General features: G+C 41.1%; 1 protein-coding gene across 4 annotated transcripts in view; it reads right to left on the bottom strand.

The window, feature by feature from the left end:
• LOC139576411 (potassium channel subfamily T member 1-like) overlaps positions 1-26609 on the bottom strand; it is a 112153-nt gene that overhangs the window by 68668 nt on the left and 16876 nt on the right. For 3 of the 4 annotated variants that reach the window (XM_071402519.1, XM_071402523.1, XM_071402522.1), the window contains exon 1: positions 12293-12720. The exons of the other annotated variant lie outside the window; for it this stretch is intronic. In XM_071402519.1, coding sequence (XP_071258620.1) covers positions 12293-12441 — 149 coding nt within the window. In that variant the 5' untranslated portion in view covers positions 12442-12720. Of the gene's footprint in view, positions 1-12292; positions 12721-26609 lie in introns of those variants that run through there. 4 annotated transcript variants of the gene reach the window in all.

The raw sequence follows: 26609 nt of genomic DNA, 5'->3' as shown, positions 1-26609 counted from the left end.
TTTTTCTTTGCAACTCTGCAGAGAAGGCCAGCATCCCGGAGTCACCTTTTCACTGTTGACGTTGAGACTGATGTTTTGCAGATACTATTTAATGAAGCTGCCAGTTGAGGACTTGTGAGTCATCTGTTTCTCAAACTAGATACTCTAATGTACTTGTCCTCTTGCTCAGTTGTGCACCGGGGCCTCCCACTCCTCTTTCTATTCTGGTTAGAGACAGTTTGCGCTGTTCTGTGAAGGGAGTAGTACACAGCGTTGTACGAGATCTTCAGTTTCTTGGCAATTTCTCGCATGGAATAGTCGTCATTTCTCAGAACAAGAATAGACTGACGAGTTTAAGAAGAAAGTTATTTGTTTCTGGCCATTTTGAGCCTGTAATCGAACCCACAAATGCTGATGCTCCGGATACTCAACTAGTGTAAAGAAGGCCAGTTTATTGCTTCTTTAATGAGCACAAAAGTTTTCAGCTGTGGTAACATAATTGCAAAAGGGTTTTCTAATGATCAATTAGCCTTTTAAAATGATCAACTTGGATTAGCTAACACAACGTTCTATTGGAACACAGGAGTGATGGTTGCTGATAATGGGCCCCTGTACGCCTACTCTATGTAGATATTACATGAAATATCAGCCGTTTCCAGCTACAATAGTCATTTACAACATTAACAATGTCTACACTGTATTTCTGATCAATTTGATGTTATTTTAATGGACAAATGTGCTTTTCTTTCCAAAACAAGGACATTTCTAAGTGACCCCAAAGTTTTGAACGGTATTGTACATCAGGGGCAGATTACAATGTTGTCACATACTTTTGAGCTAAACCTAAATACCTCAGCTCAACTACATTCAGGTCACTTAGTGTGGATGAAGAGAATAGTGTGTAGAGAATAGTGTGTTGCGCATCATAATCAGGAAGTAGTCAGGACCCTGGAGAGGTCCAGTAACCACTTTGGTGTGAACAGAGACGTTTCATCCACACTACTCTAAACTGGAACTCATCACCTATTGAGTCTCTTAGGCGAATACTTTTGACTGCCAAATAAAAAAAAAATATTTTAGTATTCAGTCTGTCCCTGACATCGTTGTACACTGCAACATTTTTAGAAGCAATTTATTTGGACAGTCTTCAACAGATGATCTACACAGGTGTTTCTCAACTGCAGTCCTCTTCTACCCTTTTTTGTTCAGGCCCCGCACAAGCACCCCTGATTCAACTAATCAAGGGTTTGATGATTTGCTGGAGAATATACATTTGCAACCTTGGGGAACTTGACAAACCTGACACTGATATACAGTATAGATGTTCAACCAATCAATCAATAATTTACACGCTGTCTGTTTGATTTATTAAGTTTCAGTTGACATTTAAAGAGCGACTGCCTTTAAAAAGCAACAAATCCCTTTGAAAACGGCCTATGTGGCATCGATTCGAGTCAGAAACAGTTATTCTAGTGTCAGAATTGACTACAAAGTGTAAATAGGTTAATTTTGGTCATAATTTCAGTCTTGTCTAAAATGGAGTTTGGAACATCTGTACGTCACAACAGGATAAATGAAAGTTGGGTTTTGGTTTGACGATGTCCATTTGCTCACTATCATGGGGTGAACAGCTATGGTGATTGCTCTCTGTCCAATAGCATAGCTAGTGAGACAGACCTGCCCAGCAGCTCCGACTTTGTTTACATAAGACAACACATCGCACATTTTTTTACATGAGAAATACTGCACCAAACACCTTCGTTAGATATAAAATTGCGCAACTAAAACGTCCTCTGCAAAAACATCAAAATTAATTACAGATTTCTTGAGTTATCTTAGATTCATTCTGGTTATTTTGAGGAGGTGAAATAGACCTCTGCATCTACCATGTGTCATGGGGGACAAACGTCATTAACGAAATGCGGAATCGGTCAGGAAACACACCTCAAAGACTGAAATCTCATTTTTCTAATGAGAAAAAGAAAAACACACGTGCCAATCAGCGTGTTCAGTGGCTCTTTAATACAAATCCAACTGAAAGTATGTTGATAGTCTGAGCATTTCTAAGGTATACATCATATGTAGAGGTTGGGACAATCCAAATACAAGTGAGACTGGTGTCTCCGTGGCAATGGACAGAGTGGTTTTGTCAACATCTCTCTAGGTCTGTTTGATGGCTGCAGTTGAGGGCTGTGAAATGAACAATAAAGATGGTATCTAATTATAAAGCACTTATCTGCTACTCAAGCGGTAGGCCATACACAGATGTTCTTCCTCTAATCAGCTCTGTTGATTACATATCTACTGCTACATCATCAACCACTCGATCTCTGCCTCTGGTATCAGAGGCATCACAGGCCCACTGGAGGAGCCTGCAAGTCTCTGTTGTCTTGGTAATCATGCAGGTGAGGTAGTGTATCATAAACACTGTCACATTCTGTTTAGCCCCTGAGGCATGCAATGCAGGAACAAATTGATTCTCACCTCACCTTGACAGTAGATCCGGAAAACCAATTTATATAAAAAACAGCAACTGCTAGTGCTAAACCAGTGCTAAACACTGCATGTATTTGTGAATTAATGCAGATCCATGCTGCTGACACTGACTGAATCCTCTGTCACTTATTCCCTCAAGGACCTATTGAAATGTTGTGGGGCCACATGAGTCTCTGCAGTAATTTAGAGGGATGCTGGAACTTGTAGTTTTGATTCCGTTTCCCAAAAGTGGAAGCTCGCCAGTGGGGCATAGAACTACACCCCTCCTGAAGTCACACCTGCCTCTGCCAACACCTCTGGGGAATTACTCTGTCCATATAATCCAAAGGGACAAACAGTGACTTAAACATGTAAGGCATTTGCATTTAGTGTTTGTAAGGATCTCCACGCATGCACACGCACACACAAACATATACACCCTCCTGAATGTTAATGGCAGCTTTTATCTCCACCTGACTATCAAAGTAGGGATTGTGGGTAGTAACTCACAACGCACCAATCACGACAATGCTTCCATTGGGGCTACTCTGCTTTTCAAGTCAACTGATGAGCAACTGCTTCCGCTCCAGAACACAGCCCTAATGATAACAATTGTGACATAATTTACCATGAGGACCACGTTAAAAGGGTGACTGCATTCGCTGATTTGGCCTCGTTTTGAAGATTGCTGATTAAGAAATGCTAGTGGACATTGAATTAAACCAAACAAGAGTTGTCTTGGGGGTGTAGCTTGATGGTGGTGTTTTATGTTTGCATACACTGGCTGATACGGTTTGTCCCCCCCTGAGTCACCATAGTAACAACATAGCCACTTCCTTAAAAAATAGTCAGAAATAATTTAGGATAAATCAAGACATCTGTCATTAATTTAGACGTTTTTGCCGAGGAGGTCTTAGTCACGCAATTTTACATCTAGCTAAGGTGTTTGGTGCAGTATTTCTCAAGTAAATAATTGTGCATAAAAACGAATCAGCGCAGTGCATACAGTCTATCAGGTCGGGAAAGTATGGTAGCGCGCTCAGGACTGCTTTTTGAGAACAATAACATGTCTACAACTTCATCATCTGCAAACTGTCAAGCTATCGTAAATAAAGGACAAGTTACACGCTGTTTATCAGTGCTCAAAATCACTTGCTAGCTAGCTAAATGCCAACTCTGTGTTTAGCAATTAAGCTAGCAAGTAACGTTAGTAGCTAGCATGCTTCGGTGCAGTTTCGTTTTTTACAACTTTCTCACGATCTATTAAGCGTCTGTCTGGCGGTGTCTAATAGGGAATCATGTATAAAAAAAAAAAAAAAAAAAAAAAAAGGGTTTTGGATTATTGATAAATTGTAGTTGGGATACAAGTGCAAACTGATCATCTCAATTCTTATTTTGCACCAAAAAGTGGCAGACTCGAGTGATTGACACTATCAAACACATCAGCAAATGACCACGCTTAGAGCCAAGGGTTATTTCAACGTGACGTGTCTTATTTAAACAAGTCTGAGGTGCTGTGTAATGTACAGGTCTGTCTGACTTCTTGGAGGTCTTGGCTGCTATGTTTGGATGGAGTGTGCAGCACAGCTACTTCTCTCGTGTTAGTGGGCACTGGGCAAGTGGGCATGATCGTAATCCATACCCAACCCTCCAGTAAATAGTGACAGTTATATTAAGATAGCTAGAAATGAGCACCAAAACAACCCAAGAGATGGAGATTTCAGATGCACTTCCCTTTATACAGTGAGCTCCCAAAGTATTGGGGCAGTGACACATTTGTTGTTGTTTTGACTGTGTACTCCAGCAGTTTGGATTTGAAATGATACAACAACTATGAGGTTAAAGTGCAGACTGTCAGCTTTAATTTGAGGGTATTTTCATCCATATCGAGTGAACCGTTTGGAACAAATAACTTTAGTCCGTTCCCTCGCGCGAACCAGGGAACCTCTGCACACATCAACAACAGTTTAAAGGCAGTCCACAAAGGCCGTGGCCCTTGCAGAGCAAGGGGAACCACTACTTCAAGGTCTCAAAGCGAGTGACGTAACCTATTGAAACGCTATTAGCGCGCACCACCGCTAACTAGCTAGCCATTTCACATCCGTTACACTCACCCCCCTTTCGACCTCTTCCTTTTCCGCAGCAACCAGTGATCCGGGTCAACAGCATCAATCTAACAGTTTAACTTTACGTCCGTCCCCTCGCCCATACTCGGGCGCGAACCAGGGACCCTCTGCACACATCAACAACAGTCACCCACGAAGCATCGTTACCCATCGCTCCACAAAAGCCGCGGCCCTTGCAGAGCAAGGGGAACCACTACTTCAAGGTCTCAATGCGAGTGACGTAACCGATTGAAACGCTATTAACGCGCACCACCGCTAAGTAGCTAGCCATTTCACATCCGTTACATATATTAAAGTAGTAAAAAGTGAAGTATTTGGTCCCATATGCATAGGATGCAATGGCTACATCAAGCCTGTGACTCTACAAATGTGTTTGATGCATTTGCTGTTTGTTTTGGTTGTGTTTCAGATTATTTTGTGCCCAATAGAAATGAATGGTAAATAATGTATTGTGTCATTTTGGAGTCACTTTTATTGTAAATAAGAATATAATATGTTTCTAAACACTTCTACATTAATGTTAATGCTACCATGATAACGGATACTCCTGAATTAATCGTGAACAATGATGAGTGAGAAAGTTACAGACGCACAAATATCATATCCCCATGATATGCTAACCTCTCACAATTACAATAACAGGGGAGGTTAGAATTTTAGGGGATTGATATTTGTGCATCTATAACTTTGTATATGTGAATTTGTCCCACTACTTTTGTTCACCTAATATGGGGTGACTATGTTCCAAAACTGCTGTACTTTCTAAACGATTCACCCGATATGGATTAAAATACCCTCAAATTAAAGCTGATAGTCTAGTCTGCACTTTAACCTCATAGTCACTCTAATTTCAAGTCTTGGAGTACAGAGCCAAAACATCAACAAATGTGTCGCTATCCCAATACTTTTGGAGCTCACCGTAGCTAGCTTCAGTAACACCTGCTATGAGTATACTGAAGACAGCAGTTAATGGAGTGTGTGTTAACTTCTAAGATCTTGATGATTAGGTAGTACGCTAATTACAGTTAAAGGTGCAACCAACATTTCTATTAAATTGAGTAAATAGCCAATTTAAGCACAGATATAGAGTAATGGATTAGATATGGATTGATAAGAAAACATCCCAGAAGGGATCCTGGATAATAACTTGGTTCATGCTCTCCCTCCCACTAAAGGAATAAAAAATACAGCATTGAGTCCAATCAACTAACAAGCTCCTGCATTTTAACTAGGTAACCCCTTGGAAAGGTGCTCTTGGATTTATTAAAAAGGTGCGCTTGAGGTATGGGGATATCATTTGCATTTACAAAAATGAAAAACAATCTGCCAACTGGATGGGCAATTTGCACTAATAGATAATGACTGGCACAACATACAGTGTAGTGTGTGAATGACGATAGTAGTGGCCCTACATTGAACAACAGCTGAATAGGATAAGCCTATACATAATCAATTGTGGTACAGGGGGCTGAAGAGAGGATTGGGGAGGTTGTAAGAGATTAAACGAAGGCAGAGAACTAACAAAGAAAGAACATTGTGTTCAGTCTTTTCAAGCACAGCACTCTCCTCATTTCAATTAGAAAAGCGGCAGCCTCGGCCTGCACAGCAACAAATCCCCCTGCAATCCGTCATCAGCATCCTCCAGCTATTCCCTAGACAAAAGTTCTTATTACTATTGAGGCCAGAGCATTGTGGTCAAGCCATTCCTTTTTGTCATTTAGCAGACCCATAGCAATTAAGGTTAAGTGCCTTACTCAAGGGCACATTTACACATGTTTCACCTAGTCAGCTCGGAGATTCGAACCAGCGACCTACTTTAGTATTTATACCATAGTATAGTATTTAGTATAGTATTTTTTTCATGTGGGAATGGGTGAGTTGGTGTGAAGATAAAGATCTAATGATCGCAATGAGGTGAAAGCCCAGTTGGTGCTCTGAAGGGTGGAGGAGGATTCTGGTGAGGAAATTCAGATTAAGTATTACGTTTTTCTATACCTATAGCTTAGTATATTCAATCTGAGTTACATCTCAATAGAGTTTGTAAGAGTGCACACAATTGATCTTTTCATGATCTGTGTCAAACCTGAGTAACATCTATAGCAGCGTTTCCCAAACTCGATCCTGGGGACCCCAAGGGGTGTACATTTTGTTTTTTGCCCATCATCAAGCTTTAATGATTTGAATCAGCTAGTAGTAGTGCTAGGGTAAAAACCTAAACATGCACCCTTTGCGGTCCCCAGGACTGAGTTTGGGAAAGCCTGATCTATATTGATACAGTTGCAAAAAATATTTTGGTTTCATAACATTAAGGGACAGACTTTGGAAGCATAGAACATAGCATATTCCCATAACCATTATATAAATTATGATTGATCCCTAATGTATCTAACCTGAGTAACATCTCAATTGATTCTATAGGGATAGAGATGCACACAATTCATCTATCTTTTTAATTTCATGATATAAGGCACAAGCTTTGGAAGCGAGTACTATCAATCCTATAATCCCATAATCATAATAGTCCCATAATCAGAATATCGTACAAATATTTTACAGTATAAAAGAACAAGATCTTACAGTATCAACTTCCTGTATCCTTGGAAAGAAAACTACTATATTAGTTTACTTTAAGTCTTGGTTACACTGTTTGTTTACATCCTACATCCTTCCGACCAGCTGTTGGTATGAATGTACCGTGATGCATCCTAGCACGGCACTGAGGGGGTTCCTAGGCATTTAAATAATGTCGTAATGAATAACTAAACAGAGAGGAGTGTGGAGGAATGGAGCGGTGGGTCAATGGAGATGGGTCATATTATGGATTCTCACTACTTCCTTCCATCTCTCCTTACTTCCATCCTCTCTGGAGCTGAACACTGAACACGTAGAGGACAGGTCTCACGCTGATCATGTTTCATTGCCTTCCCATGCAGAACTCTGACTGACTGACTGACAGCATCCTTTCTGTCTGAAGGAAGCAAATTAAAAGTGATGGGAAGTGGGAATTTTGTTGCAGTCACAGATACAGTAATATAACGTTTTTGTATTATAAAATGTTTGTCACACAATATATGGACATGTAAAATATAAGTGTAAAATTAAATGATATGGACACTATTATGCAAATTAGAGCCTCGACGTGGATGTTGATTAAAGGCAGCCCCCCGCACCTCTCTGATTCAGAGGGGTTGGGTTAAATGCAGAAGACACATTTCAGTTGAATGCATTCAGTTGTACAACTGACTAGGTATCCCCCTTTCCCTTTCGATTTCATACAAGATCAATGCATAAAAGATCAGCACACCAGACTAACTATCTAATGTGTGGTGCTGTTTGACTATCTAATATGATAACGGATATTACAAATGACTCAGACTATCTCTGCTATATTCTACTGTGTTTATCATTCCATGCCGCAGCAGTAAATCAACACGGTAGGCTATTCAGTGAAAACTGTGCTGTGCCTGGCTCAACAACAGTGAGACGATTTACTCTCATTCTCACTCCAGTGTATGTAGATCAGTGCACGATGACTATGAGGCTTTGTGAGTATATTAAGCTGCATGGGTTTAGAGTCATAACCACCATTATCATAATCATCTGAGGAACACTATCTTGTCCCTGCACGCAAGCACACACACATGAATGCACATACACGTGCACAAGCACTAGTGATGCACGGGTTGACTCATAACCCGCAGTCCCCGCGGTTATATCTGCGTGGATGAAGGGTGGGTGCGTGGCGGGCAGACGGGTTGAATATACAGAAAACAATGCATTAAAAATCCATAAATGTATCATTCTTGTGCAATCCATATCTATAGGCTGTATTGAGGTTTTTTATTAGGCCTTAAATGTATTTGCTGCACGAGAGAAACAGAGATGAAAGAGGAAAGAGAAAACAAACTTTACCACTGTCAACTAGATTTAAGCATTCCTTCTATCAATGTTTTATGACTTTTATTATTGTGAGCAAGGGTTTATGTAGTATTCTAGGGCAACAGGTAATGACAGAAGAGAAGCTGCATCTAGCCTACCAAAATGTCGGAAATTATCAGCAGAAACATAGTCCTATGTAAAAAGGCCTGTCAAAAAATTGTTCCGCCATCTCTGACTGTACGCAGCATTATCTATATTTGCGGGTTAGGGTCGGGTGCGGACCTCAGATTTTCACAAGTCCGGCAGTTGTGGATGTGTTATTAGCAATTGCGGGCGGGTGCGGGTGTAACAGTATAACTTTAGTACGTCCCCTCGCCCAGACCCGGGCGCGAACCAGGGACCCTCTGCACACATCAACAACTGACACCCACGAAGCGTCGTTACCCATCGCTCCACAAAAGCCACGGCCCTTGCAGAGCAAGGGGAAACCCTACTTCAAGTCTCAGAGGAAGTGACGTAACCGATTGAAACGCTATTAGCGCGTACCCGCTAACTAGCTAGCCATTTCACATCCGTTACACGGGGGAAACAGCTGACCCGCGCATCACTAGCATGTGGACAAACGCACGCACGCACGCACGCACGCACGCACGCACGCACGCACGCACGCACGCACGCACGCACACACACACACACACACACACACACACACACACACACACACACACACACACACACACACACACACACACACACACACACACACACACACACACACACACACACACACACACACACACACACACACACACACACATGGCTCTTTAAACTTCCCAATCATCTCTGTCTCAGAGCCTAAGGCTGACAGCATGGGGAAACAACAACAGGGGATAAAAAGTAGGCAGGGCAGACAGGAGAAGAAGATCTGCAGAGGCCTGGTAGCTTCTACTGTTGAAAATAAATAGAAGAGAGGACCAGAACAGTAGTCTAATGTTTGGAAAAGATTTGGTGAAGTGGTAAAAGAGGATGATATGTATGTTATGTATAATGATTGTGAGGCGCTATACAAATTCGACAGTCACAAGAGGGGGAATTCAAATTGAATCAGCTGTGTTTTGTTAGGGCAAAAAACTAAATGTACACCCCTTGGGGTCCTGAGGACCGAGTTTGGGAAACTCTGACCTAATATGATATTAACTCCTGCAGAATTAAGCATTTCTTGCAGTAAAATGATACACCAAGTGTACATTTTTAATCAGGAACAGGAGTGGAGAAACATTATTAATTTATTATAGGATGTTGAGAGAATGAATGCGCGGTTAGGGACCATTTGTAAAGGGTGCCAGCTTTATCAGCATCATAAACGCTGATAGTGTTTCAACCACATAAAATATGCATCCAAGCTGAACCGAAATCTTATAAACAAGCATGTTGAGTCGTTTTAACAGCTTTTCATTTCCTTAAAACTGGTCAAACTGATGAAATTTTGCATGGAAAGGCGTTCTCGTTGTTTTAGAGTTAGGCCTATTGCATTTTCTCTAAACGTCTTTGCTGCGCGAAAGAAGCAGATATGAAAGAGAAAACAAACTTTCCGATGTCAACAGGATTGAAGCATATCTATTTATGACATTATTCTGGTGAGCAAGGATATATTTAGCGTTCTAGTAATAACAGAAGAAAAGCTGCATGTATCTAATTATTGTGAGGGTGCAAAGCACCCCACACCATATTTTTATTTAACCAGGCAAGTCAGTTAAGAACACATTCTTATTTACAATGACGGCCTACCGGGGAACAGTGGGTTAACTGCCTTGTTCAGGGGCAGAATGACAGATTTTTACCTTGTTAGCTCCGGGATTCGATCGAGCAACCTTTCGGTTACTGGCCCAACACTCTAACCACTATGCTACCTGCAACCCCTAACAAATAGCCTGACTAACAAATAGCCTGCATAAATGTTGGAAATTACAAGCAGAAACATAGATATATCTAAAAAGGCCTGTCAAAAAATAGTTCCACCATCTCTGACCGTACAGCACATTTTCTATATTTGCGGGTTAGGATCGAGTGTGGCCCTCAGATTTTCACGTTAAATCAAAAATATGAAGTACCTGTGGCCCCACAGGACCAGGGTTGTCTACCCCTGCTCTATGGTATACCAGCTACAGTACTTTACTTTAGACTCCAAAAAAGCCCCCTGATGCATTTTGCTGTTGGTGCAGCAGTGGGCCTCTTGATTTCTGCCTCAGTCTGTATTATTTATGAGAGATAGTGCCTTTGAAATAGAAACATATACTGCCTACAGACTATACTGTCCAATTTTCACAGGCAGTAAGGCAGTATACTATAGCCTCAGCAATAATGCATTCGCTTTGACATAATTATTGTTGTAATGGTATACAGAAAACGATTAACATACGTGTGTCAATATTTCTGAATAGTTAATGAAGCCAGTGACATTGGAAAATCACAGGTAAGTGGATCCAATGTGCATACATGTCAGAACTAAACATTACAGGCATATGTAACTGTTAATAATGTTAAAACTGCTGTAATTAACTGTATTGACTTAGCACAACTCTCTGCAACTATTGAAAGATTTAACACCCTGCACCAAGCTCAACCTTACTTTGCCCCTCTGGATTTTGCTACACAGCAAAAAATACTGTAGCAGACTCAAAAGATTGTTGCAAGTTTCTGCACAACCAACATCATTCATTGAATTATGCAGTAAAGTGCTAAGAGAAACGGTGAGAAGGGATGAGAATGTTAAAGAGAGCATTTTAAAACACCCATACTGACTTTTATTCAGGCAGGCCAGTGTAGGCTGCCTGCATATCCTCCCCCTTAATGAAACCGTGCAGTCCCATTCAGAGAGAAGCATCTCATGTGACTTGGCTGGGGAGTAAAGGTAAGGCTACTCCACTGTAGTTGCTGATGTGCTCAGGCACACATGTAGCCTAGGCTACACACATAGGCTACACACATAGGCTACACACAGAGACACACAATCCACTGTGGTTTGCATTGGAAAGCAGACAGTAACTGAAAGGTTTCTGGTTAGAATTCTCGAATCCCCGAGCCCAACCGACAGGGCTTTGTCGATGTGCCCTTGAGTAAGGCACTTCACGCGTATTGCTCCTGTAAGTCGCTCTGGTTAAGAGCGTCTGCTAATTTACTGAAAAGTAAATGTCTATCATGGAAATTGAAATCTATTAAATCACTTGAATGAGCAAAATATCAATACAAATGTGTCAATATCCTCCATGCAACCAATAAAGCAATTGCACGGTCTATAAAGAGCCGCAGCATCATCGGAGTTATGTAAGCGATGCACAGGAATCAAACTGCAGACATAAAGAAAAACCCAGAAAAACCTAAACAGGAGGCTGAGAAAAAATATGATTTACAAGTGGGTGGCACACACAGTGCCAATTTCCGCAAATGTAACAAACAGTGCCATTGCGTGCAGTCAGCTTTGACAATCCGTCATAAATCAGTTTCATAAATCGCGCATAACATGTGTCAATATAGCCTTAACCTATCAACAGACTGGAAAACAAAGATCGCGATTTGTTATTTTCATTTTTGCAAAGGATTTAATCGACTAAGGAATGTAGGCTATATATTCGATACGAATGTATCATTACAAAGGTCAATTCATATCCTTTGCCTAAATATAATAATAAATAGCTTATATGGGATACAATTTGACTGCGCTTTGCGCCGCGCGCTTGAAGCACAACGGGTTTGAGGTTGCTGCAGGTTTGATATCGAACTGGTGCTCTTAGTCTGAGACATGCAGCGGCTTCATGCGGGTCAATGTGCGGTACCTTTGCCCAGCATCACTCCCAAAAGAGCCCATCGTCCGTATCGGCTTCAACGGGTTGACCCAAGTCGGCTCCTCCGGTGTTTTCGTCGCCTCGGTCTTGACGTCTGGGTCTATCTCCGAAGGAGACGGCGTGAGTTTAGCGCCTGCCATCGTTCACCCTCTCCCAAGTTACCCCCAGCCGAGAATGACCAATATGTTACCCCTCTGTTGTCAATACCAGCCTATGGAGCGACTGAAATTCAAAACTGAATCCCGAACGCACTTCTGCGGCAATATAGACTGAGGTAGACTTGCTTTCCATTCCTTTCTGCATCACACAATCACGCGAGAAAGTGCTGGGAGCTTATTTTTATTGAGCAGCACTCCATCATTTGGAGATGCGAGGTCCATTGCATCTCAGCCTGAAGACGTCATCAAACCATTCTACCCAGTAGACGCGTGCCTCTGTTGCTCGTGTAGCTGTACTAATTGTTACATAACTTGCAAGATGTTCAAAGGGGGGTGTGATCAAAGATTTATTTTGATCACTGCACATTGCCACAGCTGTCATTCTGTGCACCAAAATATAATGTGTATTAACAGTTTTGTAGTGTAAAGTGTCTTTACCCCATTATGAATTAATAACCTCTACAAGATCGGTGGGTCCCAGCAGGAAGGTTGAGCTAAAGTAGGCTAATGCGTTAAGCATGAGGTTGTAAGTAACACGAAAATTTCCCAGGGCAGAAAGCTTAAATTCTTGTTAATCTAACTACACTGTCCAATTTATAGTAGCTATTACAGTGAAAGAATGCCATGCTATTGTTTGAGGAGAGTGCACAGTTATGAACTTGAAAAGTTATTAATAAACCAATTAGGCACTTTGGGCAGTCTTGATACAACATTTTTAACAGAAATGCAGTGGTTCATTGGATCAGTTTAAAACTTTGCACATACACTTCTGCCATCTAGTGGCCAAAATCTAAATTGCACTTGGGCTGGATTAATACATTATGGCCTTTCTCTTGCATTTCAAAGATGATTGTACAAAAAAAGCATTTTTTTCCCTTTGTATTATCTTTTACGAGCTCTAATCTGTTATATTCTCCTACATTAATTTCACATTTCCTCAAACTTCAAAGTGTTTCCTTTCAAATGGTATCAAGAATATGCATATCCTTGTTCAGGTCCTGAGCTACAGGCAGTTAGATTTGGGTATGTCATTTTAGGCGAAAATTGGAAGGTTTTTAATGCATAGGATCACTGAGGTGAGGTTTATTAATTTACAAAACAAGAGTGATGGATGACTTATTCATACTGTGAAATCTCAGTAATGCTTGACGCTCGCAGTTGCCACCAGATCTGACACTCCTATAATCAGTAATCACTCCCATGTCTCATCTAAAGTGAGTAGTCTTTTACAGTGTAGACACAACACCTGATGTGGCACCACCAGACCAACAGCCACAGGCATATGAACAGGTGCACTGCAATTAATGAACACTAGGATGCTTGTATGCACTTAATATAGGAGCTCATTTATAACACCAAAACAAAAATGGAACCTCCACTCCTCACCATGGCCTATAGTATATTATCCAACATTACTGAACCCTCAAAACCTTTTATGTTGTCCTACAGTGAAGAGGATAATACAAGGAACGACAAAAAGACAGCCTGTCACAAACACTTTAGAATGATCAATAGATAGCAACTCCAGGAAAAGCAATTGCACGAAGAAAAGTGAAGGAGGACCGAGTCCAGTAAGGGAAGAAAATGATATAGGTAATGTAATAAAAAAGTGATAGAGATTGATTTTTTTATTTATTTAGAATGAAGGATGGAAAAAGGATGAGGAAGAAAACAAAGGAGGAAACAGGAGAGGACCGTACTCAGTCTCCACAGAGTCACCTTGTGGTGATGGAGAGAACAACAGCCATACCTCCAGCAGACACTGAGCAGGAGCAGCAGTTTACCACAAGGAGCAGACAGAAACAACTGAATGATCAGTAGTATTTTATGAGCAAAATATAACTCTTAGGATAAGTTGATGCTTTGTCAATGTGTGTATGTAACAGGGGGACTTCGTAACCAGGAGCTATTGCCATTAGATCAAAGGGAAATCACTCTGGTGCAAGGGCTACTATTGGGTTTTATACATAGTCAGGGCCAATACTTGCCAGAGCGTGATTTCAAATGACCTCCGCTACATGTACCTTTTTGGAAAACAGCAATATATAGCACTAATAACACTACCACAGTCTGTGACAATAAAAAACACTAGCTATAAAAACATACATACTGTACTGTAGTGTTGTTAGAAGATTGAACAGTCAGCAGATTGCAGATAATAGGCACTTTGGGAGAGGGTCAAAAAGGTCCCCTTAAATCTCATTCCAATACTGAAAATAAGGCTGGCGACAGTGGGAATGGAATGGCAGTCTGGGGGCGACAATACACACACGGACACACATACACAGACACACTGCAGTCGGAGCGACCACAGTCCCCTAATCCCTCATAATCACTGGTCATGCACCACTACCTCCTTCACACTGCAGATGGCAACCGAGAGCCACAGTAACACTGTTCTGTCAAAACACATTAGAACAGGAGCAAGCGGCGTCAAGCTCCACAGGCTACACAACACCACAGCTGTCTGCTTCAACATAACATGGCCAGAGAGGGGAGAAAGGCTGACAAGTCAACACCACTGGCACACTTGGACACACACATTCATGACCACATACAGTACGCACACACGTGCACACGTATACACACATACTGTATATACATGCTTGCACACACACACACACACACACACACACACACACACACACACACACACACACACACACACACACACACACACACACACACACACACACACACACACACACACACACACACACACACACACACACGCCTGTGCATGCAGCAGAGGGACTGCGACCCAAGGGCTAACCTGAAAAAGAGCACTTTCCTCTATGTGTTCTGAAATAGACTATGCCTCAGGGATCAGGGGGGGGGGGGAACATATGGACATATCTTATTGTATAGATATGTGACTGAAGTGGAAACTGGTTGTTTATTTTAATGGCATAATAGTCACATATATATATATATATACACAGTACCAGTCACCAGACACACCTACTCATTCAAGGGTTTTTCTTTATTTTTACTATTTTCTACACTGTAGAATAATAGTGAAGACATTAAAACTATGAAATAACACATATGGAATTATGTAGTAACCAAAAAAGTGTTAAACAAATCCAAATATATTTCATATTTGAGATTCTTCAAATAGGAACCCATTCTTTGCCTTGATGACAGCTTTGCACACTGTTGGCATTCTCTCAACCAGCTTAACCTGGAATGCTTTTCCAACAGTCTTGAAGGAGATCCCACATACTGTATGCTGAGCACTCGTTGGCTGCTTTTCCTTCATTCATTCCAAACCATCTCAATTTGGTTGAGGTCGGGTGATTGTGGAAGCCAAGTCATCTGATGCAGCACTCGATCACTCTCCTTCTTGGTAAAATAGCCCTTACACAGCCTGGAGGTGTGTTGGGTCAGTGTCCTGTTGAAAAACAAATGATAGTCCCACTAAGCCCAAACCGGATGGGATGGCATATTGCTGGAGAATTCTGTGGTAGCCATGCTGGTTAAGTGTGCCTTGAATTCTAAATAAACCACATACAGTGTCACCAGCAAAGCATCCCCACACCATATTTTGATTTATTTATTTAACCTTTATTTTACTAGGCAAGTCAGTTAAGAACAAATTCTTATTTACAATGACGGCCTAGGATCAATGGGTTGAGTGCCTTGTTCAGGGGTAGAACGACAGATGTTTACCTTGTCAGCTCTGGGATTTGATCTAGCAACCTTTTGGTTACCGGCCCAATGCTCTAACCACTAGGCTACCTGCCGCCCAAAAGGGCTCACCATAACACCTCCTCCTCCATTGTTTACGGTGGGAAATACACATGCGGAGATCATCTGTTCACACACACAGCATCTCACAAAGACACGGCGGTTGGAACCAAAAATCTCAAATTTGGACTCATCAAACCAAAGGACAAATATCCACCGGTCTAATGTCCATTGCTCGTGTTTCTTGGCCCAAGCAAGTCTCTTCTTCTTATTGGTGTCCTTTAGTAGTGTTTTCTTTGCAGCAATTCAACCATAAAGGCCTGATTCACACAGTCTCCTCTGAACAGTTGATGTTGAGATGTGTCTGTTACTTGAACTCTGTGAAGCATTTATTTGGGCTGCGATTTCTGAGGCTGGTAACTCTAATGCACTTATTCTCTGCAGCAGAGGTAACTCTGGGTCTTACATTCCTGTGGCAGTCCGCATGAGAGCCAGTTTCATCATAGCGGTTGATGGATTTTGCGACTGCATAAAGTTATTGTAATTTTCTGTATTGACTGACCTTCATGTCTTAAAGTAATGATGGGCTGTTGTTTCTCTTTGCTTATTTGAGCTGTTCTTGCCATAATATGGACTTGGTCTTTTACCAAATAGGGCTATCTTCTGTATACCCCCCTACTTTGTCACAACACAACTGATTGGCTCAAATGCATTCAAAAGGAAAGAAATTCCACAAATTAACTTTGAACAAGGCACACCTGTTAATTGAAATGCATTCCAGGTGACTACCTCATGAAACTGGTTGAGAGAATGCCAAGAGTGTGCAAAGCTGTCATCAAGGCAAAGGGTGGCTATTTGAATATATTATTTTGAGTCAATAAGTATTCAACTCCTTTGTTATGGCAAGCCAAAATAAGTTCAGGAGTAAACACTTGCTTAAAATTAGCTTAACAAGTCACATACTGTAATAAGTTGCATGTTTAATAGTGTTAAACATGATTTTTTAATGACTACCTCATCTCTCTACCCCACACATACAATTATCTGTAAGGTCCCTCAGTCGAGCAGTGAATTTCAAACACAGACCCAACCACAAAGACCAGGGAGGTTTTCCAATGCCTCGCAAAGAAGGGCACCTACTGGTAGATTGGTAAAAAAAAAAAAACAGACATTGAATATCCTTTTGAGCATGGTGAAGTTATTAATTACACTTTGGATGGTGTATCAATACACCCAGTCACTACAAAGATACATGTGTCCTTCCTAACTCAGTTGCCGGAGAGGAAGGAAACCGGTCTGGGATTTCACCATGAGGACAATTGTGACTTTAAAACAGTTACAGAGTTTAATGGCTGTGATCGGAGAAAACTGAGGATGGATCAACAACATTGTAGTTACTCCACAATACCAACCTAACTGACAGTGTGAAAAGAAGGAAGACTGTACAGAATAAAAATATTCCAAAACATGCATCCTGCTTGCAACAAGGCACTAAAGTAATACTGGAAAAAAATGGCAAAGCAATTCACTTTTTCTCCTGAATACAAAGTGTGATGTTTGGGGCAAATCAATACAACACATTATTGAGTACCACTCTCCACATTTTCAAACACAGTGCTGGCTGCATCCTGTTATGGGTATTCTTGTAATCTTTAAAGACTGGGAAGTTTTTCAGGATAAAAAATAAACAGAATGGAGCTAAGCACAGGCAAAATCCTAGAGGAAAACCTGGTTCAGTCTGCTTTCCACCGAACACTGGGAGATGAATTCACCTTTCAGCAGGACAATAACCTAAAACACATAGCCAAATCTACACTGGAGTTACTTACCAAGAAGACCGTGAATGTTCCTGACTGGCCGAGTTACAGTTTTGACTTAAATCTACCTGACAATATATTGCAAGACCTGAAAATGGTTGTCTAGTAATGATCAACAACCAATTTGACAGAGCTTGAAGAATTTTGAAAATAATAAATGGGCAAATGTTGCACAATCCAGGTGAGGAAAGCTCTTAGAGACTTACCCAGAAAGACTCAAAGCTGTAATCGCTGCCAAAGGTGCTTCTACAAAGTATTGACTCAGGGGTGTGAATACATATGTATATGAGATATTTCAGTATTTAATTTTCAATAAATTGGCTACAATTTTAAAAAAAAACAGTTTTCATGTTGTCATTATGGGGTATTGTGTGTAGAAGGGAGCAAAAACAACAACAATTTAGTCCATTTTGAATTCAGGCTGTAACACAACAAAATGTGGAATAAGTCAAGGGGTATGAATACTTTCTGAAGGCACTGTACTAGCCAATTATTTTCTATGTATTCCACTTGCCTGCACAGAGAAGAGATACGCAGAGTAACTCTTCTACCGTTCTGCCATGTCTCATCGAAACCAATTCCCATTTCCCCTTGTACCCACATCAGCCTCCAGTCCAGTGTGACGATGCTGTGTCTCTATGGACACACCACCTGCACGCAAACACACACACACGCACACGCACACACTCACACAGTCCCTTTGCTCGCTGACGAGCTCGTCACATCCCAGTCATTACAGCAGCTTATTAAACATGACAACCATAGGGCTCCAGCCTCCACCAACGGCAGCTAATTAAACAAGGGAAGACAAACGCCTGAGTGATACAATTTACCACGTCAAATAAGTGAAGGAAAGCAATACAGAGGTTATAAAACTCAGTTCTCCCCTGACAGTTTTCCTTTCTCACTTCTGTGAAGTCTATACTTATTGCAGTTGCCACTAGGATGAGCCTCGTGAGACTGTGCTCGACAACCAATTAGTATCCTCTGCGTTGGGGCTCTATAAAACAGGCTAACAGTAACTATTCATACTGTAGGCAAAAATTAATTTAATCTTATTCTATTTTCTAGCTAGGAGATACTGACTAATACTAGATATTAAAACACTGAAACAAGTGTTAATCATATCAGAGGGAAGTAGAAATCGATTCTCAAAGACAATTTTTAACACATTGGGATTCTCATACTGATTGAGCTATATTCCGCAATCCAGATGTACAGATCGAGACAGTGCAGCCAATTTAAATGGAACATTGTCTAGTGCCGATGAGGGTGAGAGGCGAGAGCTATAATTGTGGGCCACCCACACACTAGCATGATGACTAAGCCTACCTATGGTCTAGACTCCAGGCTCTGAGTCTGAAAGTGTGTGTGTGTGATGCTTGTGCACGTGTGTGCATGTTCATGTGTGTGCCATGCGTTTGTGTCTAACCTGTAGGTGCCCTGTTTTGGAAGGAACATTTCCCAACACTCCAGTCCAGGCACATCACATAATGTATCTTCACACATTAGGTGGCAGAACAGGGAAAAGTTCACACTAACCGTGACCTTCCCTGAGGCTCATACAGCCCTTGATGCATTCAGAGGACTGCTGCTGGTTCATCATCATCATCATCATAGTCATCGTCATCATCATCATAGTCATCATGATCATCATAGTCATCGTCATCATCATCATCATCAGTGCTACACCCTGCCATGACACTGTTATGTACACCATCCAGCTAGAGTCTTGTCCACGGCTGCCTTGTTGACGCCGAGAGGAGCATTGAGAGGAGCATTTTCAAAGTATTAAACGCTTATTTCTCTATTAAACAGGCTATAGAACGCAAGGGCAGTATTCGAACAGTGATTCTTCCTCAAAGGAGCAGTTATAGTTGATTCATCATCTAATTACCACCACTCATTCCGTATAGCTCCCTTCAGAATCATGAAAAGCGGCACAAGGGGGGGGGGAAACAAAATGATTAATCGTAAGGGAAGATACACTACTGTTCAAAAGTTTGGGGTCACTTAGAAATGTCCTTGTTTTTGAAAGAAAAGCTAAAAAAATGTGTCCATTAAAATAACATCAAATTGATCAGAAATACAGTGTAGACATTGTTAATGGCAAGAGGTTAATGTTGTAAATGACTATTGTAGCTGGAAACGGCTGATTTTGAATGGTATATCTATATAGGCATACGGAGGCCCATTATCACCAACCATCACTCCTGTGTTCCAATGGCACGTTGTGTTAGCTAATTCAAGTTTATAATTTTAAAGGGCTGAATGATCATTAGAAAACCCTTTTGTAATTATATTAGCACAGCTGAAAACTTTTGGCCAGTCTGAGATATGGATTTTTCTTTGCAACTCTGCCTAGAAGGCCAGCATCCCGGAGTCACCTTTTCACTGTTGACGTTGAGACTGGTGTTTTGCGGGTACTATTTAATGAAGCTGCCAGTTGAGGACTTGTGAGGCGCCTGTTTCTCAAACTAGATACTCTAATGTACTTGTCCTTTTGCTCAGTTGTGCACCGGGGCCTCCCACTCCTCTTTCTATTCTGTTAGAGACAGTTTGTGGTGTTCTGTGAAGGGAGTAGTACAAAGTGTTGTACGAGATCTTCAGTTTCTTGGCAATTTCTCGCATGGAATAGCCTTCATTTCTCAGAACAAAAATAGACTGACGAGTTTCAGAAGAAAGTTATTTGTTTCTGGCCATTTTGAGCATGTAATCAAACCCACAAATGCTGATGCTCCAGATACTCAACGAGTCTAAAGAAGGCCAGTTTTATTGCTTCTTTAATCAGACAACAGTTTTCAGCTGTGCTAACATAATTGCAAAATGGTTTTCTAATGATCAATTAGCCTTTTAAAATGATAAACTTGGATTAACTAACACAACGTGCCATTGGAACACAGGAGTGATGGTTTCTGATAATGGGCCTCTATACACCTATGTAGATATTCCATTAAAAGTCAGCCGTTTCCAGCTACAATAGTCATTTACAACATTAACAATGTCTACACTGTATTTCTGATCAATTTGATGTCATTTTAATGGACAAAAAAATAGATTTTCTTTTGAAAAACAAGGACATTTCAAAGTGACCTCAAACTTTTGAATGGTAGCGTAGATAGAACCAATTTTCACAAACATTACCCCGCTGCTCGTTAGGGTTTCAATCAAGAAGTGGGCGCACATAAAAGCCAAGCTACATAGAGAATGTGTCTTCTGTTTTCTATTTCTGAAATGAACATTTAACAACCCCTCCTCCGCCACCTCCTCCTCTGCTCTGCCAGCCCTCCTTCCTCCCATCCCCCTGTCAATCATACACGTGTGTATACACACACACCCACACAAACACACAAACACACACATAGTCCCATCCCCCGTCATATGCGTGCCCCTGGTGTGCCTGTTCCTCTTCAGCAGTAATTGTTCCCCCCCTGCACCCCCCAGCCCCAGAGATAATGACAGCCAGTGAGGGGATCCGCTCTGAGAAGGACGCCAATGCTAGCTTGCCAGCAACACCAGCCAGGAGCAGCAGCCAGCCTGGGAGACTGACAGCACTGACAGAGCCCACTAGCCTCACTTTACCTACTACTCAGACAGACACAGGGTGGAGGGAGGGAGAAAGCACTGACAGAGCCCGTTGGACCGCACAACTACCCCTACAATCCCATCCACTAGCCTGCATACTAGTAATAAAAATAAATATAGCTATTTTCTAAAAACTGCCAGTTAGAGTGGGGGAAGAAAGAGAGAGAGAGAGAGAGAGAGAGAGAGAGAGAGAGAGAGAGAGATAAAGAAGGTGGGAGGGAGGGAGAGAGAGAGAGAGAGTGAGCAAGCTGGGGACGGTGTTGCATGGGAATCTGGGTGTCCTATCATCCGTGCCTTACTATAACAAGGTCAGACTGTATTGCATGACAACCAACCTTTGAGGAATTGACTACAACACAAACAGATCAGACCACTACCAGGCAGGTACATTGGGGTGCTGGTGGTTTTGGAGATGTCCCCCTCAACAAATCACAGACACGTCGGCTCGGTAATCACAGCACTTCAAAACGAAATACATTTAAAAAGCAGACATTGAATATCCCTTTGAGCACGGTGAAGTTATTAATAACATTTTGGATGGTGTATCAATAGACCAAGTCACTACAAAGATAATGGCTGTGATAGGATAAAACTGAGGAAGGATCAACAACATTATAGTTACTTCTAAATACTAACCCTTTTGACACAGTGAAAAGAAGGAAGCCTGTACAGAATACAAATATTCTAAAACATGCATCCTGTTTGCAACAAGGCAGTAAAGTAATACTGCAAATAATGTGGCAAAGCAATTAACTTTTTGTCCTGAATACAAAGTGTTATGTTTGTGGCAAACCCAATACAACACATTACTGAGTACCACTCTCCGTATTTTCAAGCATAGTGGGTGGCTGTTATGGGTACGCTTGTAATTGTTAAGGACTTGTGAGTTTTTCAGGATAAAAAAGAAATGGAACGGAGCTAAGCACAGGCAACATTCTAGAGGAAAACCTGGTTCAGTCTTCTTTCCACCAGATACTGGGAGATTAAATCACCTTTCAGCAGGACAATAACCTAAAACACAAGGCCACATATACACTGAGGTTGCTTACCAAGAAGACAGTGAATGTTCCTGAGTGGCTGAGTTAAAGTTTTGACTTACATCTGCTTAAAAATCTATGGCAAGACTTGAAAATCGTTGTCTAACAATGATCAACAACCAATTTGACAGAGCTTGAAGATTTTTGAAAATAATCATGTGTAAATATTGCACAATCCAGGTGTGCAAAGCTCTTTAGATGTTTTCACACTTGGTCCCTTTCAGACAATTTTTGCGAACTCAGTGTGGTTCGCTTAATTTTCTGTGCAGTGTGAACACTCAAAATGAATTCAGACTCCTCAAAAGAGCCCCCGAAGTGAACCGAACTGAGACCATCTCGAGAGGTGGTCTGAGTTCGGTTCGCTTGAATTACGCGGTCTGGTTCCCTTTTTTAATACAATGTGAATGGTTCTCTTGTCATTATTCCTGCACCACACACTAGGCTACTGCAACACCGTTTCCCCTGCCATAAATTGTTGCCACAAAAGAGAGAAGATGATGATGTGCAGGTTTGCAGGGGGCTGTTTTTGGATATTGATTAGCGATTGTCAAGGATGCACAGAAATTCCAAAATGTGTGGAGAGACCTATATATGCTGTTTATTGATTGTGGGGTTCGAATAATGTGAGAAGACAATATATTTGGTACAAATCACAACATAGCGTACAAAATCTATTCAGGTGCCTACCTTGTGTGTACAATTTTCAATTATGGCATTATTTATTCTGCAGTTTTTATATAGCTATTTATTCTGTTACCAATCAAATGTACATGTTAATAGTATCTTCTGTATGCTATTATTATGTCTCATATCTAATTAAATGACATCTATTAGCTTCCAAAATGTAAGTAGGTATATCAAGCTGTCTGATAACACATTCTGATTGAATGGATTGTCAGGCACTTTGTAAAAAAGACTTATCCAGAAACACTCACAATCACTGCCAAAGGTGATTCTAACATGTATTGACTCTGGGGTATGAATACTTACAGTTGAAGTCGGAAGTTTACATACACCCAAATACATTTAAACTCAAGTTTTTCAAAATTCCTGACATTTAATCCTAGTAAAAAGTCCCTGTCTTAGGTCAGTTAGGATCACCACTTTATTTTAAGAATGTGAAATGTCAGAATAATAGTAGAGAGAATGATTTATTTCAGCTTTTCTTTCATCACATTCCCAGTGGGTCTGAAGTTTACATACACTCAATTAGTATTTGGTAGCATTGCCTTTAAATTGTTTAACTTGGGTCAAACGTTTCGGGTAGCCTTCCACAAGCTTCCCACAATAAGTTGGGTGAATTTTGGCCCATTCCTCCTGACAGAGCTGGTGTAACTGAGTCAGGTTTGTAGGCCTCCTTGCTCGCACACTCTTTTTCAGTTCTGCCCACAAATTTTCTATAGGATTGAGGTCAGGGCTTTGTGATGACCACTCCAATACCTTGACTTTGTTGTCCTTAAGCCATTTTGCCACAACTTTGGAAGTATGCTTGGGGTCATTGTCCATTTGGAAGACCCATTTGAGACCAAGCTTTAACTTCCTGACTGATGTCTTGAGATGTTGCTTCAATATGTCCACATCATTTTCACGATGCCATCTATTTTGTGAAGTGCACCAGTCCCTCCTGCAGCAAAGCACCCCCACAACATGGTGCTGCCACCCCTGTGCTTCACAGTTGTGATGGTGTTCTTCGGCTTGCAAGCCTCCCCCTTTTCTCTCCAAACATAATGATGGTCATTATGGCCAAACAGTTTGATTGTCTCATTAGACCAGAGGACATTTCTCCAAAAAGTACGATCTTTGTCCCCATGTGCAGTTGCAAACCGTAGTCTGGCTTTTTTATGGCGGTTTTGGAGCAGTGGCTTCTTCCTTGCTGAGCGGCCTTTCAGGTTCTGTCAATATAGGGCTCGTTTTACTGTGGATATAGATACTTTGTACCTGTTTCCTCCAGCATCTTCACAAGGCCCTTTGCTGCTGTTCTAGGATTGATTTGCACTTTTCGCACCAAAGTACGTTCATCTCTAGGAGACAGAACGCGTCGCCTTCCTGAGCGGTATGATGGCTGCGTGGTCCCATGGTGTTTATACTTGCGTACTATTGTTTGTACAGATGTACGTGGTACCTTCAGGCATTTGGAAATTGCTCCTAAGGATGAACCAGACTTGTGGAGGTCTACAATTTATTTTCTGAGGTCTTGGCTGATTTCTTTTGATTTTCCCATGATGTCAAGCAAAGAGGCACTGAGTTTGAAGGTAGGCCTTGAAATACATCCATAGGTACACCTCCAATTGACTCAAATGATGTCAATTAGCCTATCAGAAGCTTCTAAAGACATTTCTGGATTTTCCCAAGCTGTTTAAAGGCACAGTCAACTTAGTGTATGTATAATTCTGACCCACTGGAATTGTGATACAGTGAATTATAAGTGAAATAATCTGTCTGTAAACAATTGTTGGAAAAATGATCTGTGTCATGTACAAAGTAGATGTTCTAACTGACTTGCCAAAACTATAGTTTGTTAACAAGAAATGTGTGGAGTGGTTGAAAAACGAGTTTTAATGACTCCAACCTAAGTGTATGTAAACTTCCGACTTTCTAAAAACATGTTTTCAGTTCGTCATTATGGAATACATTTATTATTCAGGCTGCAATACAACAACATGCGGAACAAGTCAAGGGGTATGAATACTTTCTGAACTTATAGAGCGTAGCAAAACCAAATGAGTTTTCTTCTTTCGGTTTACACTAGGCCTATGCTCTGGAGCTCAGAAACATCCAATCACACTAGTGATAAGATAATTGCAGTTGTCTCCATTTTGGCTGATGTTCTTAAGACACAACCTGCTAAAACCAGCAAGTGCGTGAAGATGCTTTTCACATAAATCCCACCACAGCCATGACAGAATACTGACACAGAGAGATTATTCTCCCTCCTCTGGAGGGATTATAGTGAATTAAAGTGTCTAAAAGGCCAGCAAACACGGTAGCCCGGCAATTAGCTACGATTATCCTCAACAATGAGACGGTGAATAGCTCCACAATGACCTTTCTGAAATACTCAAGTGAAAATATACATGAAGATGTATGCATTGGTTGGCATTGGTCTTCATGTTATTGTGGTTTTAAAGATATATACTGTTACATATGAATAGGCAAACATGTTATATGATATTCACAGTGCAGTGAGATGAAACATATCCACAAATCTGCTGATTTGCACAATATTTTTGTAAAGCAATCTCTATGTGCTTAGAATCAACATTCTGCAGATAATAGGCGGTGGGCCGAAGCATCGCATCTGCTTAATAAAAACAAATGTTTTTTTTAAAATGTATTTATAGATTTTCAGATATAACAACAAAAACAGTACAACCCCAACCCCTCAATCTCCCATCCATCCATCCATCCATCCATCCATCCATCCATCCATCCATCCATCCATCCATCTATCCCCTCCCTCCCTCCAAAACCATCCACTGACCAAGGCATCTATAAAAGTAAGTTAAATATGAAAGAAAAACATAAACAAACAGTAATAGTAACAAAAACTACGGAGAAAAAAAAGTTCAATAAATATATTATCAGCACAAACTGCCACTAGAACAGACATGACTGCTTAACAAACTATGCAAGTTACACTAAGTAAAAGACAGGCTCTCCACGTATTGTATTAATGGGGACCAGGTTAAGTCAAACTTTTGTCAGCACACATGCAGTGTACCTAAGGCACCAGTGGCAGAGATGACATCACCTCCTTAACCCACTGCATAAAGGAGGGCGGCTTTGCAGACTTCCAGTGAAAGAGGACAAGGCGGCGAGCTAGCAGCTTTCGCATTTACCTGAAGCGTGGTAGCATTCTGGACTAAGGGAAGTACCACCAGAAATGCCAGTGACCAGGTTGGGGCTAAAAATTGTATTACACAAACACTATCGTTCAAAAGTTTGGGGTCACTTAGAAATGTCCTTGTTTTTGAAAGAAAAGCACATTTTGTGTCCATTAAAATAACATCAATTTTTCTGA

This window comes from Salvelinus alpinus, chromosome 5 (genome assembly GCF_045679555.1).
Source record: "Salvelinus alpinus chromosome 5, SLU_Salpinus.1, whole genome shotgun sequence".
Classification (NCBI taxonomy): domain Eukaryota; kingdom Metazoa; phylum Chordata; class Actinopteri; order Salmoniformes; family Salmonidae; genus Salvelinus; species Salvelinus alpinus.
This window is presented reverse-complemented; position numbering and strand designations above follow the sequence as displayed.